The 20,255-nt window shown below is 43.3% G+C and overlaps 2 protein-coding genes across 4 annotated transcripts in view; one reads left to right on the top strand and one right to left on the bottom strand.

Moving 5' to 3' along the window:
• Nucleotides 1–5,087, bottom strand: part of SLC38A9 (solute carrier family 38 member 9) — a 50,324-nt gene extending 45,237 nt beyond the window's left edge. For 2 of the 3 annotated variants that reach the window (XM_075739867.1, XM_075739870.1), the window contains exon 1: nt 4,982–5,087. The gene's annotated coding sequence lies outside the window, so the exon portion shown is untranslated. The remainder of the gene's footprint in view (nt 1–4,981) is intronic. The other variant, XM_075739869.1, reaches the window with a different exon arrangement.
• Nucleotides 5,088–5,359: 272 nt separating this feature from the next.
• The window catches only part of DDX4 (DEAD-box helicase 4), a 36,947-nt gene continuing 22,051 nt past the window's right edge, over nt 5,360–20,255 (top strand). The window contains exons 1-5 of the mRNA XM_075739771.1: nt 5,360–5,481; nt 10,938–11,023; nt 15,935–15,998; nt 19,336–19,404; nt 19,846–19,920. Coding sequence (XP_075595886.1) covers nt 10,955–11,023; nt 15,935–15,998; nt 19,336–19,404; nt 19,846–19,920 — 277 coding nt within the window. The 5' untranslated portion in view covers nt 5,360–5,481; nt 10,938–10,954. The remainder of the gene's footprint in view (nt 5,482–10,937; nt 11,024–15,934; nt 15,999–19,335; nt 19,405–19,845; nt 19,921–20,255) is intronic.

The raw sequence follows: 20,255 nt of genomic DNA, 5'->3' as shown, positions 1-20,255 counted from the left end.
CTTTGAACGTATCTCTTCCTTAAAACCTGTTGTAAATAATGTATTTGTGCTTTACAAGTCAATCTGACAAATGCAGACAACATTGATCACCAGTTTGATTTTCTCTGCACGATGACTATAGATATAGAACCCAGAACATTTTATAGTATTCCATAAAGAAAAATAATCCTTCCAAAACACAGCATACACTGGATTGAAAACATGACTTGGCGCTTATGCTTACTGACTTTTTAGGGTCTATTTAAAAGCTAGATTGGCAAAAACTGGCAAAGAGAGTTTATTTTTAAGTGCTTATTATTGAAAACAGATAGGTGAAGCTTATGACCAGCAAACTGATTACTTTATAAATAGATGCTGTTATCATATATGTGAAGGCTGCAGCTGGAGCCAGTACAGCTTAAAAGAAAACTGTAAGCAGAAGAGCAAAATGAAGAAGAATGAATCTGATTAACCTCTCTTTTATCTAATTTCTGTCCCTTTTGACCGGACTGTATTCTCAATAAGCACTTTTAATCCATGGGGATGGAGCCAGTTGTGCTATCTGAACTTACTACCTGACATTTTCCATTACAATAACCTCTTCTCAACTGCTTACTTTCCTTGTGTCCTAGTTATCTAAAGAGTTTTTTTTATACCGGGTATCTGATCTATGTTAACCTCATTCCAAAGGTTTCCTTTAAAAACCTGTGCTATGACATGCGGTATTCTCTGTATGGTCTTCGAAGCCTATAATCAGGACTGGGATGTCAAACTGAAAGAATTCATGTCAAAAATCAAAGTTGCTTGACAAACCTCATTCTGTTTGTATATCCTATGATACATTGTGGTTACAGTTTCCATGAGCCCATTGTTGCATTCAGAGAACTACTATGGATCTCTGGGAATTAATGTATGGCTGCTTGGAAATGGAGAAGGCTGATACCTGCCTCAGTTCTTGTCAAACTGGATTTTCCTGCAAGTGGGAAAGAGGTTCCTGCTAGCTGTAGTGTACCTGGAGTTGGTGATATGAATTCATGGTACTTTGCCTCCCGCAGTACTATGAGTTAAATGCATCGCTCTTTCCTGCTGCTGAGCCTCAGTGTCTTTCCTCTCCCTATTTGTGGTGGCACAGCTATTTGTCTTCTTTCTTAACTTGGTGGAATGAACAGGACTAAAAAAATAAATCTAAAGAGGAAGAGAATTGTTTTGGGTCTGTTTTGGGGTTGTCTGGGTTGTAGTTCTGCAGAACCAGCAGTTTCACTGTCCATTTGAAGAGACACGGGTATAGTTTGTGGAAGAAAGAAGGCAATGCTGCTGGAAGCATAACTAAAACCACAGCCTGAGGAACCATCTACCTCTGACAGTATGTTCCCTGTTTTCTTCCTTCTGCTTATGACCTACTTTGTGTAATGCTACAAAACAAAAGTATTTGTGCTGTGCACCACTGAATGATATTAAATATTTTGACAGCAACCATGTAACTCTCAAACTGAGCATTCAAAATCAGTGGATTTTTTTTTTCTTGTGCTTTATTTCCTAACCTTAGAATAAGGATAATGTCAATACTGGCCATAACTCACAGATATTTTGTGAAATTTATTCTTACATAAAACTTTGCTGTGATTCATACTAAGCACTGCCAAATAAGTCTTAGAAGAACAGTTATGGTTTATTGAGCAGCAAATAAGGTAGATCATTCTCATGCAAAAAAGAACCGAAGACTACCACTTTGCTGCTCTTAACAAAACATTCCCTATACTGAGAACTGTCCAGCTTGAGAAAAATAATGATCTGGTAACTAAGTATTTCTAATGGGTATCATAATTCATAGGTACCAAGATGGCTAAAATTGCCTAGGCACTTTTAATTTTCATTAGACTTAGTTAAGTTTAATACTCCAACCTTTGAATAATTCAACTTTGCAACCCCTGTCATTTTAAACACAGGTTTGTGTGTTAAATACCTGTGCACTGACACGAGGTTCACTTTGTAACGTATTTGGTAACAAATGAGAAATAGGGTTTTTCTCCTCACCATATTGCACCCTATATTCTTCTCTAAAAATCCTTCTTGTCTCTCCAGGTCCTCTGCCATTTGCTTGTCACCATTCTACTCTTCTGCAAGTTCTCTTCTTTCACCTGCAGGGACCTGCTTTCTGTCCTCCTCTGCTACAAACATCCACGTGTCTCCTCTTAACTTCTACTAGTGACAGAAGATCAGAGAGTGCTAACTGCATTCTCCCACAACTAAAATCTTATTGATAAGGCAGGAACAAATGAAGAAATTTTATGTTTGCCCCTGCAGCATGCTGCATTGCCGCTGAGGGGAAAGGGCTGTAAGCGTGTTTTCTCTGCACCCATATTTCTTTTCCTTTCCAACTCAGCTTTGGTGAGGAAAGTGTTTGCTTTTGCTTGTGAAACTACTAACCTACCACATAGCAGGTATCTGCTACTTAGTCCTCCAAGCATTTGACTCCAGGAGGAAACATTCTGGCTTTGCCACCCCCATGAAAGTCAGCGTTAAGTTCTGTTGAAAATGCCTTCCTAAACTTTCATGGCTGTATCTAGCATAGTTATTAAGATTAAAAGGTAGATCTTCCACAATAGCTATGATAAAGGACATATATTCTTGACATACCTTTTTAGTACCAAAACCCCCACAAATGTTGACACTAGCATCTTTTAAGAACTGGTGTGCACTGCCTTAAAGCACACTTGGCTGTCCTCCTTTCACTTACGAATGAATGGCTACATCTAGAAAGAAAATTTAAAATACTCTTCCAGATATAAAAAACCTGTCCAAACCATGTTAGCATGCTACAATAAGTTTGCAATTCTCTCCTGGGTAAGGGCGTAAAACAGCAACTACTTTTTCCAATAATGTGCTATCAATACAGTCCTAACCATCCATTAATATCTAATCCCTTAGATGTTCAAACACCATTAATGACAAGGTACCTTTCAATGGTCAAAAGTCTGCATAGACTTTGAATCCTGTTGTCCCTTTTCAGCATATAATTTCACTGGTTGCCTGCAGTGAAGCTGTCTTAGTATGCTCTCTCTTTAAGATGAGACTCCCATCTGGACAGATCATTCAGAGTTACAGCCCAGGCCATGTAAAGGCTTATCAAACAGGCCACAGCAGGAACAAAACTGTGATCGGTTAGTCAGCCATTCTAGTCATCCCACAAGCACAGACTGTGCTTAGCTGCTTTGTAGGACTGCTGTTTATCGAAGAACCTTCCACAGAGCGCAGGGGGAAGAAGGTACAGAGGGGCACTACCACCACAGCCTCTACCGTGCTATCATGGCTACCAGTGCAGTTGGACGTGGTGCTGGAAAAACAGCAGCTGGAGCTCAGAGCTGTTTATGCTCCGCGTTACCAAAGCTGAAGCTGCTGCACCGACGTTAGCAGTGGATCTGTAACAGTTTCCCACTACAGAAGGAGACTCAGTGGACCAGCCATCAGGGACAAAGCCAGAACTCTTAATTTGGAAGTCATGCACCTTAAAATAAATGATCACAGAACTCAGTCACCAAGAACCTGTTACTTTTCCATCTGTTTAATTACAACTACAGTCTTAAATTATTTTGGTAGGAATTTTGCCACCAAAAGCTGTTCTTGTGCTTATGTGCAGTAGTTTTCTTTCTTTTGAGATTTCTGGTGGTTCTTAAAAGGATAACTGCCAATTAGATTACACAAATAAAACCATGACAATTTAAACTGTGGACACATTTTGTTTCATTTCTTATTTAAAGTCACTACTCCTAAAACCCCACCTCATACTCATGGTTTAAATGCAAGAATCCACTAATAAAAGTATTTAGTTCAAATAAGGAAAATTATTTTTAAAAGTGCTACCTGGTGTAACCTGGTCATTTCTTAAATTCTGTGCAGATGAATGGATGAATAAAGGTCAAAGCATAATTCTCAAATAAACTGCAGTTTATATGTACACATATAAATTGTGAGAAATAAGCACGGTCTTCACTGAAAGAACTTCAAAGCGGGACAGAAGAGTTCCTCAGTTCCTCTATTGGGGCACTGAGTCCTCCATCAGAAGGGACTGAAGAATGCTATACTGGTCCTAAGAGTGATAGCCTACATTCAGAGCTCCTTAAAATTGGGGTGGCTTGCCACCAGTTAGCTTGTCCATACTCTGCTACAACTGTATTGGTTGAAGATGATTAAAACTGTATAAGCAATGTAAGTTAACAACTTTTTGGGAAAAAGAAAAGACTCTTGAATATACAAGCTGAAGCACTGTTGAGCTCCTATGTACCTCAGACTGAACCAATGAGTATGCAGTCACTGCCAGATGATAAATTTAAGTAAAATTAAGAAGAAATGAAACATTAATTTGATTTGTCTTCAAGAGATAAAGCATCTATTATTTGTATATAGATTTTTTTATGTGGAGACTGTAAAGAAATACTTCAAGAACATAAAAATTGTCACCTTAGGGATTAACTTAAATTTTTACACCTTTTTTTTCTTTTAGGTTAATGGGGCCACGTTAACAAAGCTGAAAGCTTTCATGTCGTTTCTGTACACCTGACAACGCTCCGATGTTTTGTTCGTTTTCCCACGTACACCCGTCGCCCTCGAACCAGACACGGTGCCGCCTGTCAGGTTCTGCCGCCCGCGCCGCCCCTACCCCGGCCCCCTCCTGCCGGCAGACCCAGCGCCCTCGGCGGCAGGCAGGGCGCCTCGGCGCCCGCCCGGCGCGGTGGAGCAGAGCGGAGCGGAGCGGCCCGCCCCGAAAGAAGGCAGCGCCGCAGCTCGGCCGGCCCGCCGCTCCCCTCGGGGCGCTGAGTAAGCCGAACTGGAGGCGGCCCTCCGGCCAGAGCAGATGAGGCAGCGATATCTGCCGCGCCGTGTTCGTGAAGCCCCCCCCCGCCCGAGACCCGAGGGTCCCGCTGCGGGACCCCGCTGAGCCGCCCTCCCCGCCCCGGCCAGGCCCGAGGGCCCTACCGGCTGGCGCTACACAAACAGACTCTACCTGCAGAGCAGCACCACCTCGCTACGCTCCGGCAGCCCCGCACTCCCGCGGCGGCAACAGGAAGCAGCCCGGCGGCCGGGACCTGGGCGGCGGCAGGAGGCTCGCGGCCGCCCCCAGCGGCGGGCGTGGCGGGCCGCGTAGTTCCCGAGGGCGACTCTGCTGAGGAAGCCTCCCGGGCGCTGCCGAGCGCAGGACTACGCTTCCCGCGGAGCCGTGCGCGGCGCGAGGCCGGCGGGGGCGGGGCTCACCTCGCCGGGGCGTTTTCCGCCGTTCGCCTGCGCTCGGCTCGGTGCGGGAGGCCCCGACGGGTCAATACCGGCGGCAAGCCAAACCCGGACCGGCGGGGGTAGCTCCTAGCAGCCTGCTGATGCGGTTTCGGGCAGCCCGTGCCATGGCTGTTCTTTGGGCCGCCCTCACCTCCCGCCTCTGTTTCTTCGTTAAGTCTCCAGGTGGGCAGGCAAGTGCACCGTTGTTCAGGCGCTGGGCGTCACTGCCGTGAGGTACGTGTGCTACAACGAAACACGCTCTGTGCCTGACCGAGTTCTCAAGTGAGGGCGTTACGGTATGGACAAGCATTTACTAAATAGCCATGAAGAAAATATTTGCATTTGCTGGTGATGGTTGATGAGATGCCAATCAAAACAAAACCCAATCTAAACCCACCCATGTCCTTCCATGCTTTTGCAGTCAGTATGGTGACAAAGTGTCAGCATAATCCGTGCCAAAACAAACCACTCTGGTCTTAGCATGACTGGCAAAGCGCCTTCTGTGGAGAATGATGTATCATGAGCCTCCTGACCTGCTGAGGGAGGTATGCAGCACTTGCTGAGCAAAGGACAGGTAAGCTCACCGGACAATGGGGACAATCAGCCAGCCAATACATTTTAGAAATTCAAATTTAGAAATACAATGCATTTTTAATCCTGGGGTGGGAGGGGTTGGTCCTAGTTCAATAAAGTTGGGAACGTGTCCTTTTTGTAGTTGAAACCCTGGTTAAAATAAAATTCCAGGGATATTTATAGCTCATGCTTGGGAAAACTGCTGAATTGCACACAAGGAAGACAACAGAGATAGCTTCCCCATGTGAGAGCAGCATCACAAAACAAGCTAGACACAAATCCTAATCTGTACTTTCTGTTCAAGTGCAGCCCAAACCAGATTGTGTGGCTAGCAGTGTGACTGTTCTGCAAGAAAACTGCTGCGTAATTGAACTTCAGGCTGTGGGAGGAAATGAGGCAGCAGAGACCAACACCACCCATCATCCTGAAATTCAGCTGCACGTGAGCTCAGTCAGACCAAAACTCTTGCTTCTGTGTCGCCCAGCAAATCTTTTACCTCTGAGCCACTTTTAGAATCCAAGTGTATGTTGTGGCTCTTGGGCATTTGAAGATTTTGGTTGATGAGTCAGGAAGTCTGTCCACCTGCTATCACATGAATTTGAAATGCAATGCTAACACCACATACTGGTGCAATGAGACTAAATTAAACCAAAACCTGCAAATGTAGAGATGGGTGAAGGACTGAATCTTTTCAGCATCCAAACATCTAGTCTTACTCTTGCAATCCTGCCCTCTGTGTCCTATGCTATGAAAGACTGACATAGTTACTATGATAGCAGATGACCTGTATTTCATTGCAGTCCTGGTCACCAACTACAGTCCTCGAGTTATGCTTAGGAAAAATGTTTCATTGTAAGAACTGCAGGTGGGCCAAACAGAAGTGTAGAGATTCCTCCTGCTCCCTCATGAAAACTGCTGCCAACAGCTGACTTCACAACAGGGTATTGTCCTGCAGTATTTGTGTTGTGGCTTTCTATTCTGATGATTACCTTCTGGGCAAAGAGTGTCTCTTCCTATGTGCCTGCACAGTGTCTAGAAAAATGGCAGCCTAAATTCATTTAGGACCTCTTAGTAAATCTGTAAGACAAAGAGGGTATTAAATCCAGCTGTTTAAAAAACTTCCACCTCACGCTATGTTGAATCTCCTTTTGATTTAGCCTTCAGGCATACTTTGCTCTGTACTTGCAGGTGTAAAATAATTGTATTATGCACAAATTCATAAAAATGGAGGCATTATGTAACAATATAGTGGATGAACGAGTAACTTCTCCCATCATTGTAAACAGGGGCATGGTCACATGGCTAACAAACTTGGTGGGTTTTGCATTTTGTTAGGGATTACTCCAGATTTCTTTCTAAAAAACCTGATAATACATCAGGATAACATTTAAGATGTAGAAACTGCATTACACTCAAAATCTTGTTTGTAGGCAAAGAGAAAGCACACCTTATATATAAGTAAAGCCAAGAATTTTTTTGTTAGTGTAACTGAAATCCTAAGACTCTGATCATTATTACTCCAGCTCTAATTGTTACACAAAAAGAAAGAAGACAATTTTTTAAGCACACACTTACTTTCTACCCTTTTCCTGGTGTTAGGCTCATCCTTCTACTGCTGCTCTGAGTGGTGGTTGGTTTTGTTCTTGGGCGGTGGTGAGAGGCGGGGATGTTACAGCAAGTTGTCAGCATCTGGAGTCCTTCTCTGGGAGGAATATGTCATTTACGTTGCTGGTTTCTTCTGTCTTGCTCTAGGGGGTTACACTCACACTTGGGGTTATTTTTGCAAGTTGTTGTAATATACTTTTATATGTTTTTCTGGTGATCTGCAGCTCCATGTTACATTTGAATGTACTATATAAGATACCATTTATGTATGTTGGATATTACTTTGTTCTCTTTTGGCTCTTCGTGACTCTGCTTGAGTGGGGCTGGTTGGACAAAATGACCTCAAGGGTAGTCAGCAAACATCCTGTGCAACTTGTTCCCTGCCACCATGGTTTACATCGAATTGTTAGCAGCCTGGGGGGAGGGGGGGGAAGAAGTTGTAGCTCCCTGAAGAATTTCCTGAGTTGAACGAATTAGTTACTTATTCCATGTAATTTCTTGGCATTGACAAAATTTCATAGTTGGCTTCTCCTGAAGTAGTGGGAAATAATTTGGAGGCAGTTAGATCTGCCTAAGCAGCATCGAGATGTTCTCTTTCAGCCCATGTAAGTGATCCCTGCTAGGGCAGGACTGGGCTGTGCCCTTCCAGCACTCAAGGAGGTGGAGTTCAATACTCATATGTTGAGAAAATTCCTTGATTCTCAGAGTCAGTAGCAAAACTCCTGTTGAATTCCTCAAGATTAAAGTTTGGCCTAAATAGTTCTGTTTTCCCCATAACTTGTCAATTTTCTACTACGTTTCTCAAGTGCCGTTGGGTATGTGTAATGACACAGTACAGCTTGAATGTACTTGATGCTGCTTCCATAGTCAAGTGATTTGTATTTTAATGTCCCAAGAAAGAAGATTTTGTATAAAAGTATCACAGTGGGTGAGGGCTTGGATGAGACAAGCCTGACAAAGCACAAGCACTGGGCAGTTGATGCTAACACATGGCACAGTGGAAACAGCAAGATGCTGACCCAGGGCTGCTGTATTTTGTGTATCCTGAGCTGTCTGCTAGTGAAAGAGCTGTGGAGATATTAACCTTTTAAAAAGCCTGGACAGTTCTGTGCTCTCACCTTATTGGCAGCCTCTTTGGAAGAGAAATCCTCCAGGTTCCTGTCAGCCACTGGAGATCCTACAATGTGTACTGAGTGTCCTACAATGAGCAGAATCAAAGGAGTAGAGGAAGAAAATAAGAGCTCTCCAAGTCCATCTACTAGTTAGCAGCTGTGACATCTGATTGTATCTCAAATGAACTAAGAGATCACCTGCCAGTGATTACAGATCTGCCACCATGACCGCCTTCATAGTTGCTCCCTATTTCTACCATTAAAAGTACTGACCTAAACTGTGTCTCCTTGAGTTAAGGAGTGCTGAACTTGAAGTTATGCTGGCAAAGCGGAGGGAACGGTAACCCGACAATGGAAAGGAGAATGAACAATTTGAAAGCTTTCAGTTTGGCTTAGATGTACCAGAGCAGCACATCGGCCATTAACCATAAATTTCTCAGGGGAACAAACACACTGCTCTCTTTCTTTATGGATGCTCAAAATAGAGCTTCAGTGCAATGAAAACAGAAGCCATTTAGGCTCATGAAGCAGCCTACTGTTTTCTTGTTTAGGCAAAATGTAAAAAGGTGTATTACAGAGCTAGCACAGTGGGTAAAATTCAGGTCACGAGCCTCCCTACTAGTTCCAGATTCTGCTTTAGGAACTTGTAAATAGCTTTGTACACTTCCCACGGCCATGCTCCCACTGCGAGTTCTTCATCCTTGGACGTTGTGTATCCTACTGATCACTTATTGAAAGCTAATAACTCCAAGCAGCTATCTCTGCTACCTGCACTAAGCACAGCCTCATATATATCACCTAGTGGAGCAGTTTTAAGCTCACTATGAGATAGAGAAGCTGGTTCTTACATTTCTTAGCTGCTTTGCATTCTAAATTGAGCACAATCTGTGTCCTGTCCTGATGTTCCTGAAAAATGAGCAGCTATAAAGGCTAGGGCTCAACTGACAATGAGTAAGATGAAAATAACCAGAGTATTAGGTCAGAGGCCCTCTCCAATAACTTCCATCTGCTCCAGGATCTGCCTTATTGTTGCCCAGAGCCCATACTAGACATTCAGATGGTCACTGCAAAACTACAGATCTGGGGTCGCTTCTCTGTGACAGAACACATTAAAGTTCTCAAACAGGCACATATTTTTTCAGACAGTTTTTCTGACGAGGAAAATTGTTGAATACGCTGGAGCAGGTTAACAAATATTTATCACACTTATGGAACAATATATACTTGTTTTACAATTTTCAGAATAAGCATTGCTGTATTATTTCACAGCATGAAACAGGTACAAAGAAGACATACACTGCAGCAGCAGCTCAGAAACACAAGCAGAAGCATCAGAGTACTCGCCACAGTGTGTAGTAGATGTATTGAACTGATACAAGTCCTATCTATGTTTTCCTGCACTTCAACATAAATAAAACTCCTGAGCCAGGAATTTAGCCCTCTTTTCTCTACCAAGTCTGGTATAACAAAAAAACCATGGGAAGGGGGTGTTGCTGTTAAGTTTGTTGTTGGGTTTTTTTTTTAAATATAGCCTGTTAAACCTCATTAAACTTTTTTATTATACTAGCAGAGGTATGTTCACTTAACTGTTATGCTAATACATGAAAATTTTGTTTGCAGGAAAATGATTAGTATCTTCGTTGCAGTTCTGCCAGAGTGGATTTCAGTTTTATTAGATGTTCGTGAAATAAAACACAGTTTAACAGTCATACATGAAGAAATGAAGGAATATTCAGATGCTCAGAGAACCAAGCAGGATCATCACCAAAGCACAGAAGCGCCCAGATATTGCGAACCAGCATTTTCCTGTGCTCCCTTTTCGTTCCACATGCACCTTGACGACCCTGACGCCACCACTGCTCCGCACAGCGGTACGCACCACCTTTTTACACCCGCGGAGCGCGTCACCACCGCCACACCAAGGCCCCCACCGTCCCCTACTCCACAAGCTCCCGCAACGGCTTCGGCCACCCTCCCCCACCCCTAACGGCCCCAGCGGCCGGGGCGCGCGCTACCTCACCCCAGCTACAGGCACCAGCGCACGCGTTCTGCTGACGACCCCCGCTCCTATTGGCTGGCGGGGAAGCACGTGACAGGCCAGCAACTGCACGTGGCGGTGGCGTTATTAGGGGCCTCGGTGAGGAGCGCCATTTCCTTTTTATGTAGAGTTTCGGTGGCTGCAGGAGGGAGGTAGGAGCGAGGCTGGGCGCTTCTCTCATGGAAGCGGGAGGCTCATTCCCCCCGCCCGGCGGTTCCCTCTTCAGCGAAGGGGTGGGGGTGGCCATGAGGACAGCAAATGCTGGCACAGGCAGGCTCAGTAGCGTCCCCTGCCTGGGCACCGTGGGAACTGCTGGGGGCAGGCAGGGGTTGCTGCTAATGTGTTTTGCCTCCTGCAAGCAGATCTGACAGGGCACAACATGAACCAGGAGGACTGGAATGCAGAGATGGGAGATGAGGCATCACCAATCCTCCCACCCCTTGAGCAGGTATGGGGTGGCAACTGTTGGGCTGTAGAATGTTTGCTTCTCTTCCCCTTCCACCCCTAGCCTGCCGGCCTAGGTGGCTGGCAGTCTGCAGTCCCATGTTAATTGGATTCCTGAAGCACCTGGAGGAACGTGCCCTTAACTTGTGTGTTAAAAATCCAGTGTTTTTTTAAATAGTGGCAACTTCAGTCTTTCAAAATGTTGAGCTGCTTTTCCTCCCTGGAAGCACCTGGGATATGGTCAGTGTAGTCAATCAGTGTTACCTCCTTACATTGGCTGTGAGAGGATGTGTACTTTTTGGCTATGTGGCATAAAAGTGGTGTGTACTGGTAACTTATTAATTATGATAAATGGGCTAGGAACTGAGTACCTATGTAGATAGGCTAGTGGACCAGCAGAGGCTGGAAGGGAAGAAGCAAAAACTTAAGTAGGGTAGAAACTTAAAATTGCAGGTCAGTTGTGGTAAGGGATATTAAGGTAAAGTTTTGTAACTACTGAAAGGGGTGGTTCCTGTTGCCTGTCCTTTTTCCCTTCTAATGCAGTCCTGTTCCCTTATGTATGTCAGATCTAGTGTTTCTGAAGTTTTAAGATAAACTGAGAAGAGATTGCTGGGTTTTGGGTGTTAGTAGACTCCAATTTCTTCCACAAATCAGATTGGTTTGATGGTCCTTATTACTGTCTGTTGGACACTGGAAGGGTAGTGCTGGAACTGCATTATTGGGGACTAGCAGAACTGTGTATTTTGGTGGTAGTTCTTGGCTGTGGGTTAGATGTGAACTGTAACTTCTCTGTGCCATTATGTCCTTTTAGCTATTTTATTTGCTGTCTTTTTCTGCTGGCAGTCGCTGAATTGCTGTTTCTTTTTACCACAGGAAGAAATAGAACATGAATGACTCTCTCAGATGATCTCCATTGTTCACTTAAGATTGCATTTCATGTTGTTCCTGAACTGTATGGTCTTAAATGCATAGGTACTGCAGGAAGGGTGGGGAGTGCACCTGTTTGAGGATTGTAGATAGGACTTTGAATATAATTTACAGTACATTTTTGCAAATATGATAGGCTGCTATAGGACTTCACTGTTGCTGTTACTGAAGAGCGGAGGTTTCCTCCCCACCAGGAGTTTAGTTGCTGTTGTTTTGTTCAGGTATCAGTGCTTGTTGTATACTTTTGTGAGTGCTTTTAATTTTCTAACCTTAAGACTACAGGTTTAATTGGCATCTCATCATCTCCAGTGATGGAGAAATGGCTTAGATGGCCTTGACCACCTGTGTTGGGTCTGGCTGAGACAGAGTTAATTTCCCCACAGCAGCCCCCATAGTGCTGTGCACTGGTAGCCAGCAAGGTGCTGGTAACACACCAGGGTTTCAGCTCCTGCAGAGCAGTGCTGGCACTGCACCAAGGCTGTCTCTCCAGCATCCCCCTCACCTCACCAGTAGGCTGGGGGTGGGCAAGATCTTGGGAGGGGACAGAGCCAGGACAGCTGACCCCAACTGACCAAAGGGATATTCCATGCCATATGACCTCTGCTCAGCAATAAAAGCTAAGAGAAAGGAGGAGGAAGGGGGCATTTGTTATTTATGACATTTGTCTTCTGGAGCAACCACTATGCATACTGAAGCCCTGCTTCCTGGCAAGTGGCCAGACATCACTTGCTGATGGGAAGTAGAGGATAAATATTTTGTTTTTCCTTTGCTTCCATGTGTGACCTTTGCTTTTGCTTTATTAAACTGCCTTTACCTTGACCCATGAGGATTTTTTCCATCTTATTTTCTCCCTGCCCCCCATCTTTCTCCCTGCCCCCCATCCTGCTGAGGAGAGGAGTGATAAAGTGGCTTGGTGGGCACCTTGTGTCCAGTTGAGATCAACCCACTGCACCAACATAAAGAGAAAATAAATGGAACGTAATCTCTTCTTGATAGCAGCTAGTTGTCACATTGGGAAGATGGGAGGGCGGGGAGGGAGGTGTTTTTAAGATTTGATTTTCTTTCTCATTACTATGTTTTCCTTGGTAATAAATTAGATTAACTGCAATCTTAGAAAATGGGTATCTGACTTTTCAAGCAGGCTTAAATGTATCTGTAGCTCCGTATGTGTGAGTCTCATCATTCTGAAAGGAGTTAACATGGTTGCTGTATTCTGTAAAAGGATTCCATCTTTTTTGCTGCGTGTTTTGAAAGTGTTTTTAATACCGTGCTTTTTAGGGAGGTAAACCAGAGAGACTCGTGGATCCTGACTGAGATTATGTAGCAGCTGTGTTTCCAGTTCTGGATAGTTCCCAGTCTTCCTTTCCAAGCTCTCAGGAAGCTATCATATATCCAGAAATAGATGGAATTGTTGCTTCCTCTCAGATCTGCTGTTTAAGTTGATTCTGTAAATTGCCCCTAATCTGGTTTCCACACACCCCCCCCCACCCCGGCCTTAAGTGACCTGGGCTACTACAGCATTTGCAAACCCAGCTCACTGAAACTGGAAAAGGGTGCTTGTAGAAGTTACTGTTGGGTTAAATTCCTGGCAGGACAAGCGCTACAGTTAGGTCAGGATGTAGTACATTTAGGTTGTTAAACCGTGTGCAGCTTAATAGCCTCAATAGAGTTTGGCAGAAGTGAGAAGAATTCTTAAAATACAGTTCTGGAGTTAATAGCAGAACTAGGGTGATGTCAGGTACCTGCTGTCAGGCCTAGTTCTAAGCTAAATCTTGTGTAAAAATTTTTCCTATTCAATTTTGCTATTTTTTACATAGCAGCAAAATGCTTTGGTGTGAAATGAAGGATAAGATACAGGAGTGTAATGAGAGCTGAAGAATAATATTTTGCTACTTTGGATGTTGTTGAGTGAATAGTGATATCAGAAGAAACTGCAGTAAGTTTTAGGAGAATCTAATGAATTTTTGATTGTTGGCATTGGTCTTAATGGGTGCTGAAATTCAGCCTTGGAGAACAGAGAGGAAGAGGAGAAGTTAATGGCTTATCCCGATGGATGCATAAGGCTAAAAGTAAGGTTGCCAAAAGAAGAAACTACAGCATACGCTTTCAGAATAGTAATTTTACCAATTTGGGTTTAATTTTCTGTAGTCGTTGCTAGCCACATTGGGAAATGTGAAAGCTGTAGTAATATTGAAAAAGCAGAGTCTTAAAGGTTTGGTGGTCATCTGATGTTTCTCAGTCAGCTGGTATTTTGGCTTACTAGTACATGTCTGGCTTGCATTAAATAGGAGAAAGTTAAATGTGGCCCTTACTGGAAATAAAACTGACCATAATAGTAAAATGTGGAAATGAGGTGCCGTTCTGCATTGTTTCAAATGTAGTATCTGAATCTTCGAAGAAATGAACAGGAACCAATATACTTCAGGTATTTCCCTTTAAGATAATTTGTAAGCGTCCCCTAGTAAAAACTTAGCAATGCAGTTATGAAACTGATGAAAACAAATTTCTGTTCCGTATGTGTTGGTTTTGCATGGCAAGGTTTTGGTAGCAGGGGGGCTACAGGGGTGGCTTCTGTGAGAAGCTGCCAGAAGCTTCCACTGTGTCTGATAGAGCCAATGCCAGCCAGCTGCAAGATGGACCCGCCGCTGGCCAAGGCCAAGCCAACCAGTGCCTCTGTGATAACATGTTTAAGAAGGAGAAAAAACTTAGAGCTTTTGCAGCTGGAGACAGGAGTGAGAAGATGTAAGAAACTCTGCAGACACCCAGGTCAGTGCAGAAGGAGGGGCAGGAGGTGTTCCGGGTGCTGGAGCAGAGATCCCCCTGCAGCCCATGGTGAAGACCATGGTGAAGCAGGCTGTCCCCCTGCAGCCCATGGAGGGAAGATGAGGGGGTGTAGAGATTCCCCCTGCAGCCTGTGGAGGACCCCACACCAGAGCAGGTGGAGGCACCTGAAGGAGGCTGTGACCCCGTGGGAAGCCCACGCTGGAGCAAGCTCCTGGTAGGACCTGTGGCCCCGTGGAGAGAGGAGCCCAGGCTGGAGCAGGTTTGCTGGCAGGACTTGTGACTCCGTGGGGGATCCCATGCTGGAGCAGTTTGCTCCTGAAGGTCTGCACCCTATGCGAGAGACTTGGAGAAGTTCTCAAAGGGCTGTCTCCTGTGGAAAGGACTCCATGTTGGAGCAGGGGAACAATTAGAAGAGTCCTCCCCCTGAGGATGAAGAAGCGGCAGAAACACCGTGTGATGAACTGACCGTAACCCCCATCCCCCTGTGCCACTGCAGAGGGGAGGAGGTTTGAAGCTGGGAGTGAAGTTGAGCCTGGGAAGATGGGAGGGCGGGGAGGGAGGTGTTTTAAGATTTGATTTTCTTTCTCATTACTATGTTTTCCTTGGTAATAAATTAGATGAATTTCCTCTCTCAGTTCAGTCTGTTTTGCTCGTGACGATAATTAGTGAGTGATCTCTCCCTGTCCTTACCTCGACCCGCAAGCTTTTCGTTACACTTTTTTTTCCTCCCCTGACTAGTGAATGGGGGGAGTGATAGAGCGGCTCTGGTGGGCACCCGGCCTCCCGCCAGGGTCAACCCACCACTACAATACAAACAATCTGAAAGACTGGAAAAGAAAAATACTTCACAAAATTATGGTATTGTTTTGAACAATAAATGTTTCTTATTCAAGGCTTAAAATGTTTGTTAGCAAGGTGACAAAGATGATGCATTCATAAATCAGTTACAGAGGGCAAGATAAACTTACTTTAACTCCATGTCAGCTATGTATAATGTGGTTTTGATGACATTCAGATGCAAACAGTATGCCATTTAGTATAGTGAAGTGTAATAAACTGGAGTGAACAGAAAAATCTGAGAGACTGCATTTCAGAAGGTGCAGAATGCAACTTCTTTCAAGTGCAATACTTGGCAGCTGCATTTGTATTTATGTACTTTGCTTGGCCTGGGATTAACGTGATGTGCCTTTTTTTCTTTTTGTAGGCTAGCTTCTCTGAAAGACCAAATGACCCCTCATCTGACTTCAGTCCAAGCATGGGCTTATTCGGTATGTGAAAGGCACTTTTGATATTACTGGCATTTGGGGGAGTAATTTGAACAGGTTAGGAGATTAAAGAAACCCACAATATTATCATTGTGATATTTTCATGTGTCCCCCATGGAGTAAGCAGCATCAAATTATACAGCTAACATGACGAGTAGACTTTCCTTTTGACCCTCAACCCTTCTTTATTTACTGCAGTTACACGTTGAATACAGCACATAACTTCTAATTAGAGTTAGTAGGTGTTACAAGCATTTCTAAAACAGGCTGTGCTAAACATGATCAGTATTGAAAATAAATGTTAAATGCAGTGTTGACTAGTTCTAGCGAGGTCCTGTCTAACAGTTGTATTGAAAATAAGAAAAGGTCTGATGAAGCTGTCGAGCAGAAACTTAGATACATTAAAAAAAAAAAAAAAATCAAAAAACACAAGACAAAATATTGATATTTGGTATCAAGTTTCTGTAAAGCACTCTTGATTTAGTGAAGATGATGCCTTTATAAACTTGAACAGAAATTTTAGATACAGAAGTTGGAAGACATTGAGATACAGAAGACAGAAGTTTTAAATATGCCAAGTCAGGGTTGCTGCTGAACGTTGTTTGCCCTAGGGTTTACTTTGTGTGACTACAGTAGTCAGATCAGGAAACAGGTTTTGCTTAGAGCTGACAGTCTGTGGGGTAAGGCAATCGGAATGTTCTCACTGTAGTCTCTGAACTTAGGAATGGTCTTTAAGACTTCTTGAGGATATTTTAACTTTAGTAAAATTCAGTCTGAGGTAAAAATTTTGAGCTTGTATAATTTAATCAATCCAACTGTGGAATAACAACCTAAACTTTATTTTAACACGTTGTGGTTAGCACAAATTATGCTGATATCATAGAACAGCCCAGGTTGGAAGGGACCTTGAAAGATCATCTGGTCCAACCTTTTGTGGTAAAGGAAGCCTAGATGAGATTGTCTAGCACCCTGTCCAATACCGTCTTGAACATCTCCAGTAATGGGGACTCCACCATGTACCTGGGGAGGTTGTTCCAGTGAATGAGTGTTCTCACTGTAAAAAATTTCTCTCTTCTATCAAGCTGAAACCTTTGCCAGTGCAACTTGTACCTGTTGCCCTTTGCCTTCTCCATGTGGCTCTTTGTGAAGAGAGCCCCTTTCCTCTTTGTAGCTGCCCTTCAAGTACTGGGATACTGTGATGAGATCTTCCCTGGGCCTTTTGTTCTTCAGGGAGAAAATATCTAACTCCCTCCCATGTGTTTGTAACTGCTCTTGTGTTTTTGAGCAGTTAGAACATGGCAGCAGGTTTATTGATGTATCTTTCCCTTGCCTTTTAGTGTACAGTTGAAAGGCAGACTGACTTTCTCCAATTCTTTGTCCCTAGGACATTGGGAAATTAGGAAGGGCAGGAACAAGATACCACTTGTGCTACTTGCATGCCTCTGAATTTGGACAGTTACAGGAGGTAGAAAATTTGGAGGACAGGCTTTGCATTCATCCTAGAACAGCATGAGGTCTCCAGGTTGCTAACTTTGGTAATGGTTTGATGCAGAGCAAATAGGAAAGGCAGTGCTTGTGAGAACTTGAATTGCAATTCAGGTGGAAATGAGTCTTGGAGCTTCCTGTTTTGTTTGTTCCAACTCTTTCTGACTAGCTGTCAGAAGTAGGTGAATGATAATTGTGAAAGTTGCTGTACTTTTACGAATCTTAATTGGTTGGTTAGCAAGTAACAGTGCAGCGTACATTTGATTTGTTGTAAGTGCTAAGCATAGCAGACTTAACTGAAGAATGATTATTGGTTCTATCCTGTTCACTGTCTATATATCTGTGGGTTTGTCCAGCATCTTTCATTAGTAGAGGTAGTAAACACTGAGGGCAGCATGGTGAGCGAATTCATTAAAACAGATGCTTTCCTGATCAAGTATTTTGTTGGGATATGATGTGCTTTCCAAAAACTTTGAATGTTGAATTAACTTAGTGTGCTTAAGTTGTGGAAATACCAGTGGAAGAGGAGTGATAGAATAAGAATAGGTTAGGATGGCAAGTAAAGGGAAGAGTCCTCACCCCTTTAAAAGCAAATAGACATGGTCAATGGAAGCCAATCAATTGTGGTAAACCCTAAAAATATAAATTTAAATAATTGATAAGGTGTTTTTATTTGCTGCTTGTTACATATAAACAAACATGAATATCAGAATATCCTATACTGGCTTTGCCAAAAACTACTCAAATCTTCCAAGTGAGCAGGAACTCTGAACACTGTTCAGGAAGCAGCAGTCTAACACTTTGAGTAGTGTTGTATGAGCAAAGTTTCCTTATCAAGTGACTTGATAATGTACCAAACGTCATTCATCTTTTTTTTTTTTTTTTTCCTTTATGACAAGCTCTTGTATACAGGTGATCTGTTCTTTAATGTGTTTTGTTGTGGAATGTACTAGTGCCTAGTTTTTTTCAGGGGCAGCTATGTTGTTATGTTAAGCAGTTTTAACTTGGAAGGAAAACAGTAACAATCAGTTTGTGATGTGCCATATATTTGCAAATCATGGAATTTTGTAGACTTTGTTTTGATTTCAGATTTCATATCTTTATGATGGTTGCTGATGTACCATCATCTTGACTTTGTTGCAGAATAGGGGATTTCGGTTTTATACAATGACTCAGGTTGGAAGACTACAGTGGTCCAAATCCTTGTGTAGAATGGGGTTAACTGAGCAGGTTGCTTAGGACCTTGTCCAGCTGAGTTTTGAATTTCTCCAGGGTTGGAGATTATACAAGCTAGCTCTCTGGGCAATTGGGCTAGTGCTTAACCACCCTCAGAGTAAAATGATTTTCCTTATATAAAAATGGAATTTACTGTATTTCAGTTTGTGCCCACTGCTTCTCATCGTCTGTCTTGGTTTAGCCCCAGCCAGCACCTAAGCACTCCTCGCAAGCTAGCGAGGCTGTTTGCTCACTCCTCGCAATCCCTCCAGCTGCCCTGCAATGGGATGGGGAGGAGAATTGGAGGAAAAAGGTAAAACTTGTGGGTTGGGATAAGAACAGTTTTCTAGGACAGCAAAGGAAGAGGAAAATAACAATGACTTAGAAATACTTAGAAAAGAGTATACAGAGCAGGTGATACACAGTGCAATTTGCTCACTGCCTGGAGCTGATGCCCAGCCAGTCCCTGAGGAATGACCCCTCCTGCCTGGCTGGCCCCCTTATATACTGAGCATGACATCATATGGTATGGAATACCCCTTTGGCTGGTTTGGGTCCATTGGATGTACTTTATTGGTTTGTACATGAGGATGAGAGACAGCGTCAAAAGTCTTACTTTATTGTTATTTTCCTTTTCCAGGTGCTGCTGAAAGACCTAACACAAGTCAGCATAGGCAGAATCATTTTGGAGGGTTTTCTAGGAGTAGAGGTAGGATGCATGGTTAAAATTTGTAGTTTTGGGGGTGATTAAGCTTTCCTTTTGGACAAAATTTAGAATGGAGGACCTTGCAACTGGTGTCAGAGTAGATTCTGCAAACTCAGATATTACTATGTTGGTAGCAGTACTGTTGCTGAGTGGTCCTATTCGTTATGGAATACAATAGTTACACCTGTCCTAAGCTTTGTAAGTTTAATTAATTTTCTTTGTCTTATAAAAGGACACCTTCGCCACATGGTGGGTTTTTTTGAGTGGGAGGAGGCTGCAGACCTGAGATCCCTTTCAGCCTGAATGATTCTGTAATTTTACTGTTGAGTTTTAAAAAACCCAAACTGAAACAACAAACCCACCCCCTCACCCCACCCGCAAACCAAAAGCCTACTCTGAAGGTAGCTTTGAAAGTTAAGTTGATTCTTTTTTTTCTAATTATAGATACTGATGAATGTATGAACAGACAGTGTCAACCAGTGAGTAGATTTGGTAGTGGAAGGAATTTTGCGAACAGAGGTAACTTTCTGGAGTGTCTGTAATTCTAGTGATTAGTTATATTTGATACATTAAATTTTCCCTATTCAGGTACTCAGTTTTGTTGTGTCAGAGCCAAATGAGTTCTTATGACTTGGAGGATAATACCAATCCTTATTTCTGCATAATGTAGGCAGTCAGTATTATCCCTTAGTTTTGACTGCACAACATAAAATATCCTGTTGTATTTGCCAGAAGGCAGGACTTTGCATTTAAAATAATTTTTTTTTTTTGTTCACCTCTTGCTTTGATTCCATTCTCCCTGGAGAGGGGTATTTTTCTGATAATTTTGTTGAGTCCTAATATAGTATAAAAGG

Source organism: Balearica regulorum, chromosome Z, assembly GCF_011004875.1.
Source record: "Balearica regulorum gibbericeps isolate bBalReg1 chromosome Z, bBalReg1.pri, whole genome shotgun sequence".
NCBI lineage: Eukaryota > Metazoa > Chordata > Aves > Gruiformes > Gruidae > Balearica > Balearica regulorum.
Note: the sequence above shows the minus strand (reverse complement) of the source record. Positions and strands in the feature narration are given on the sequence as shown.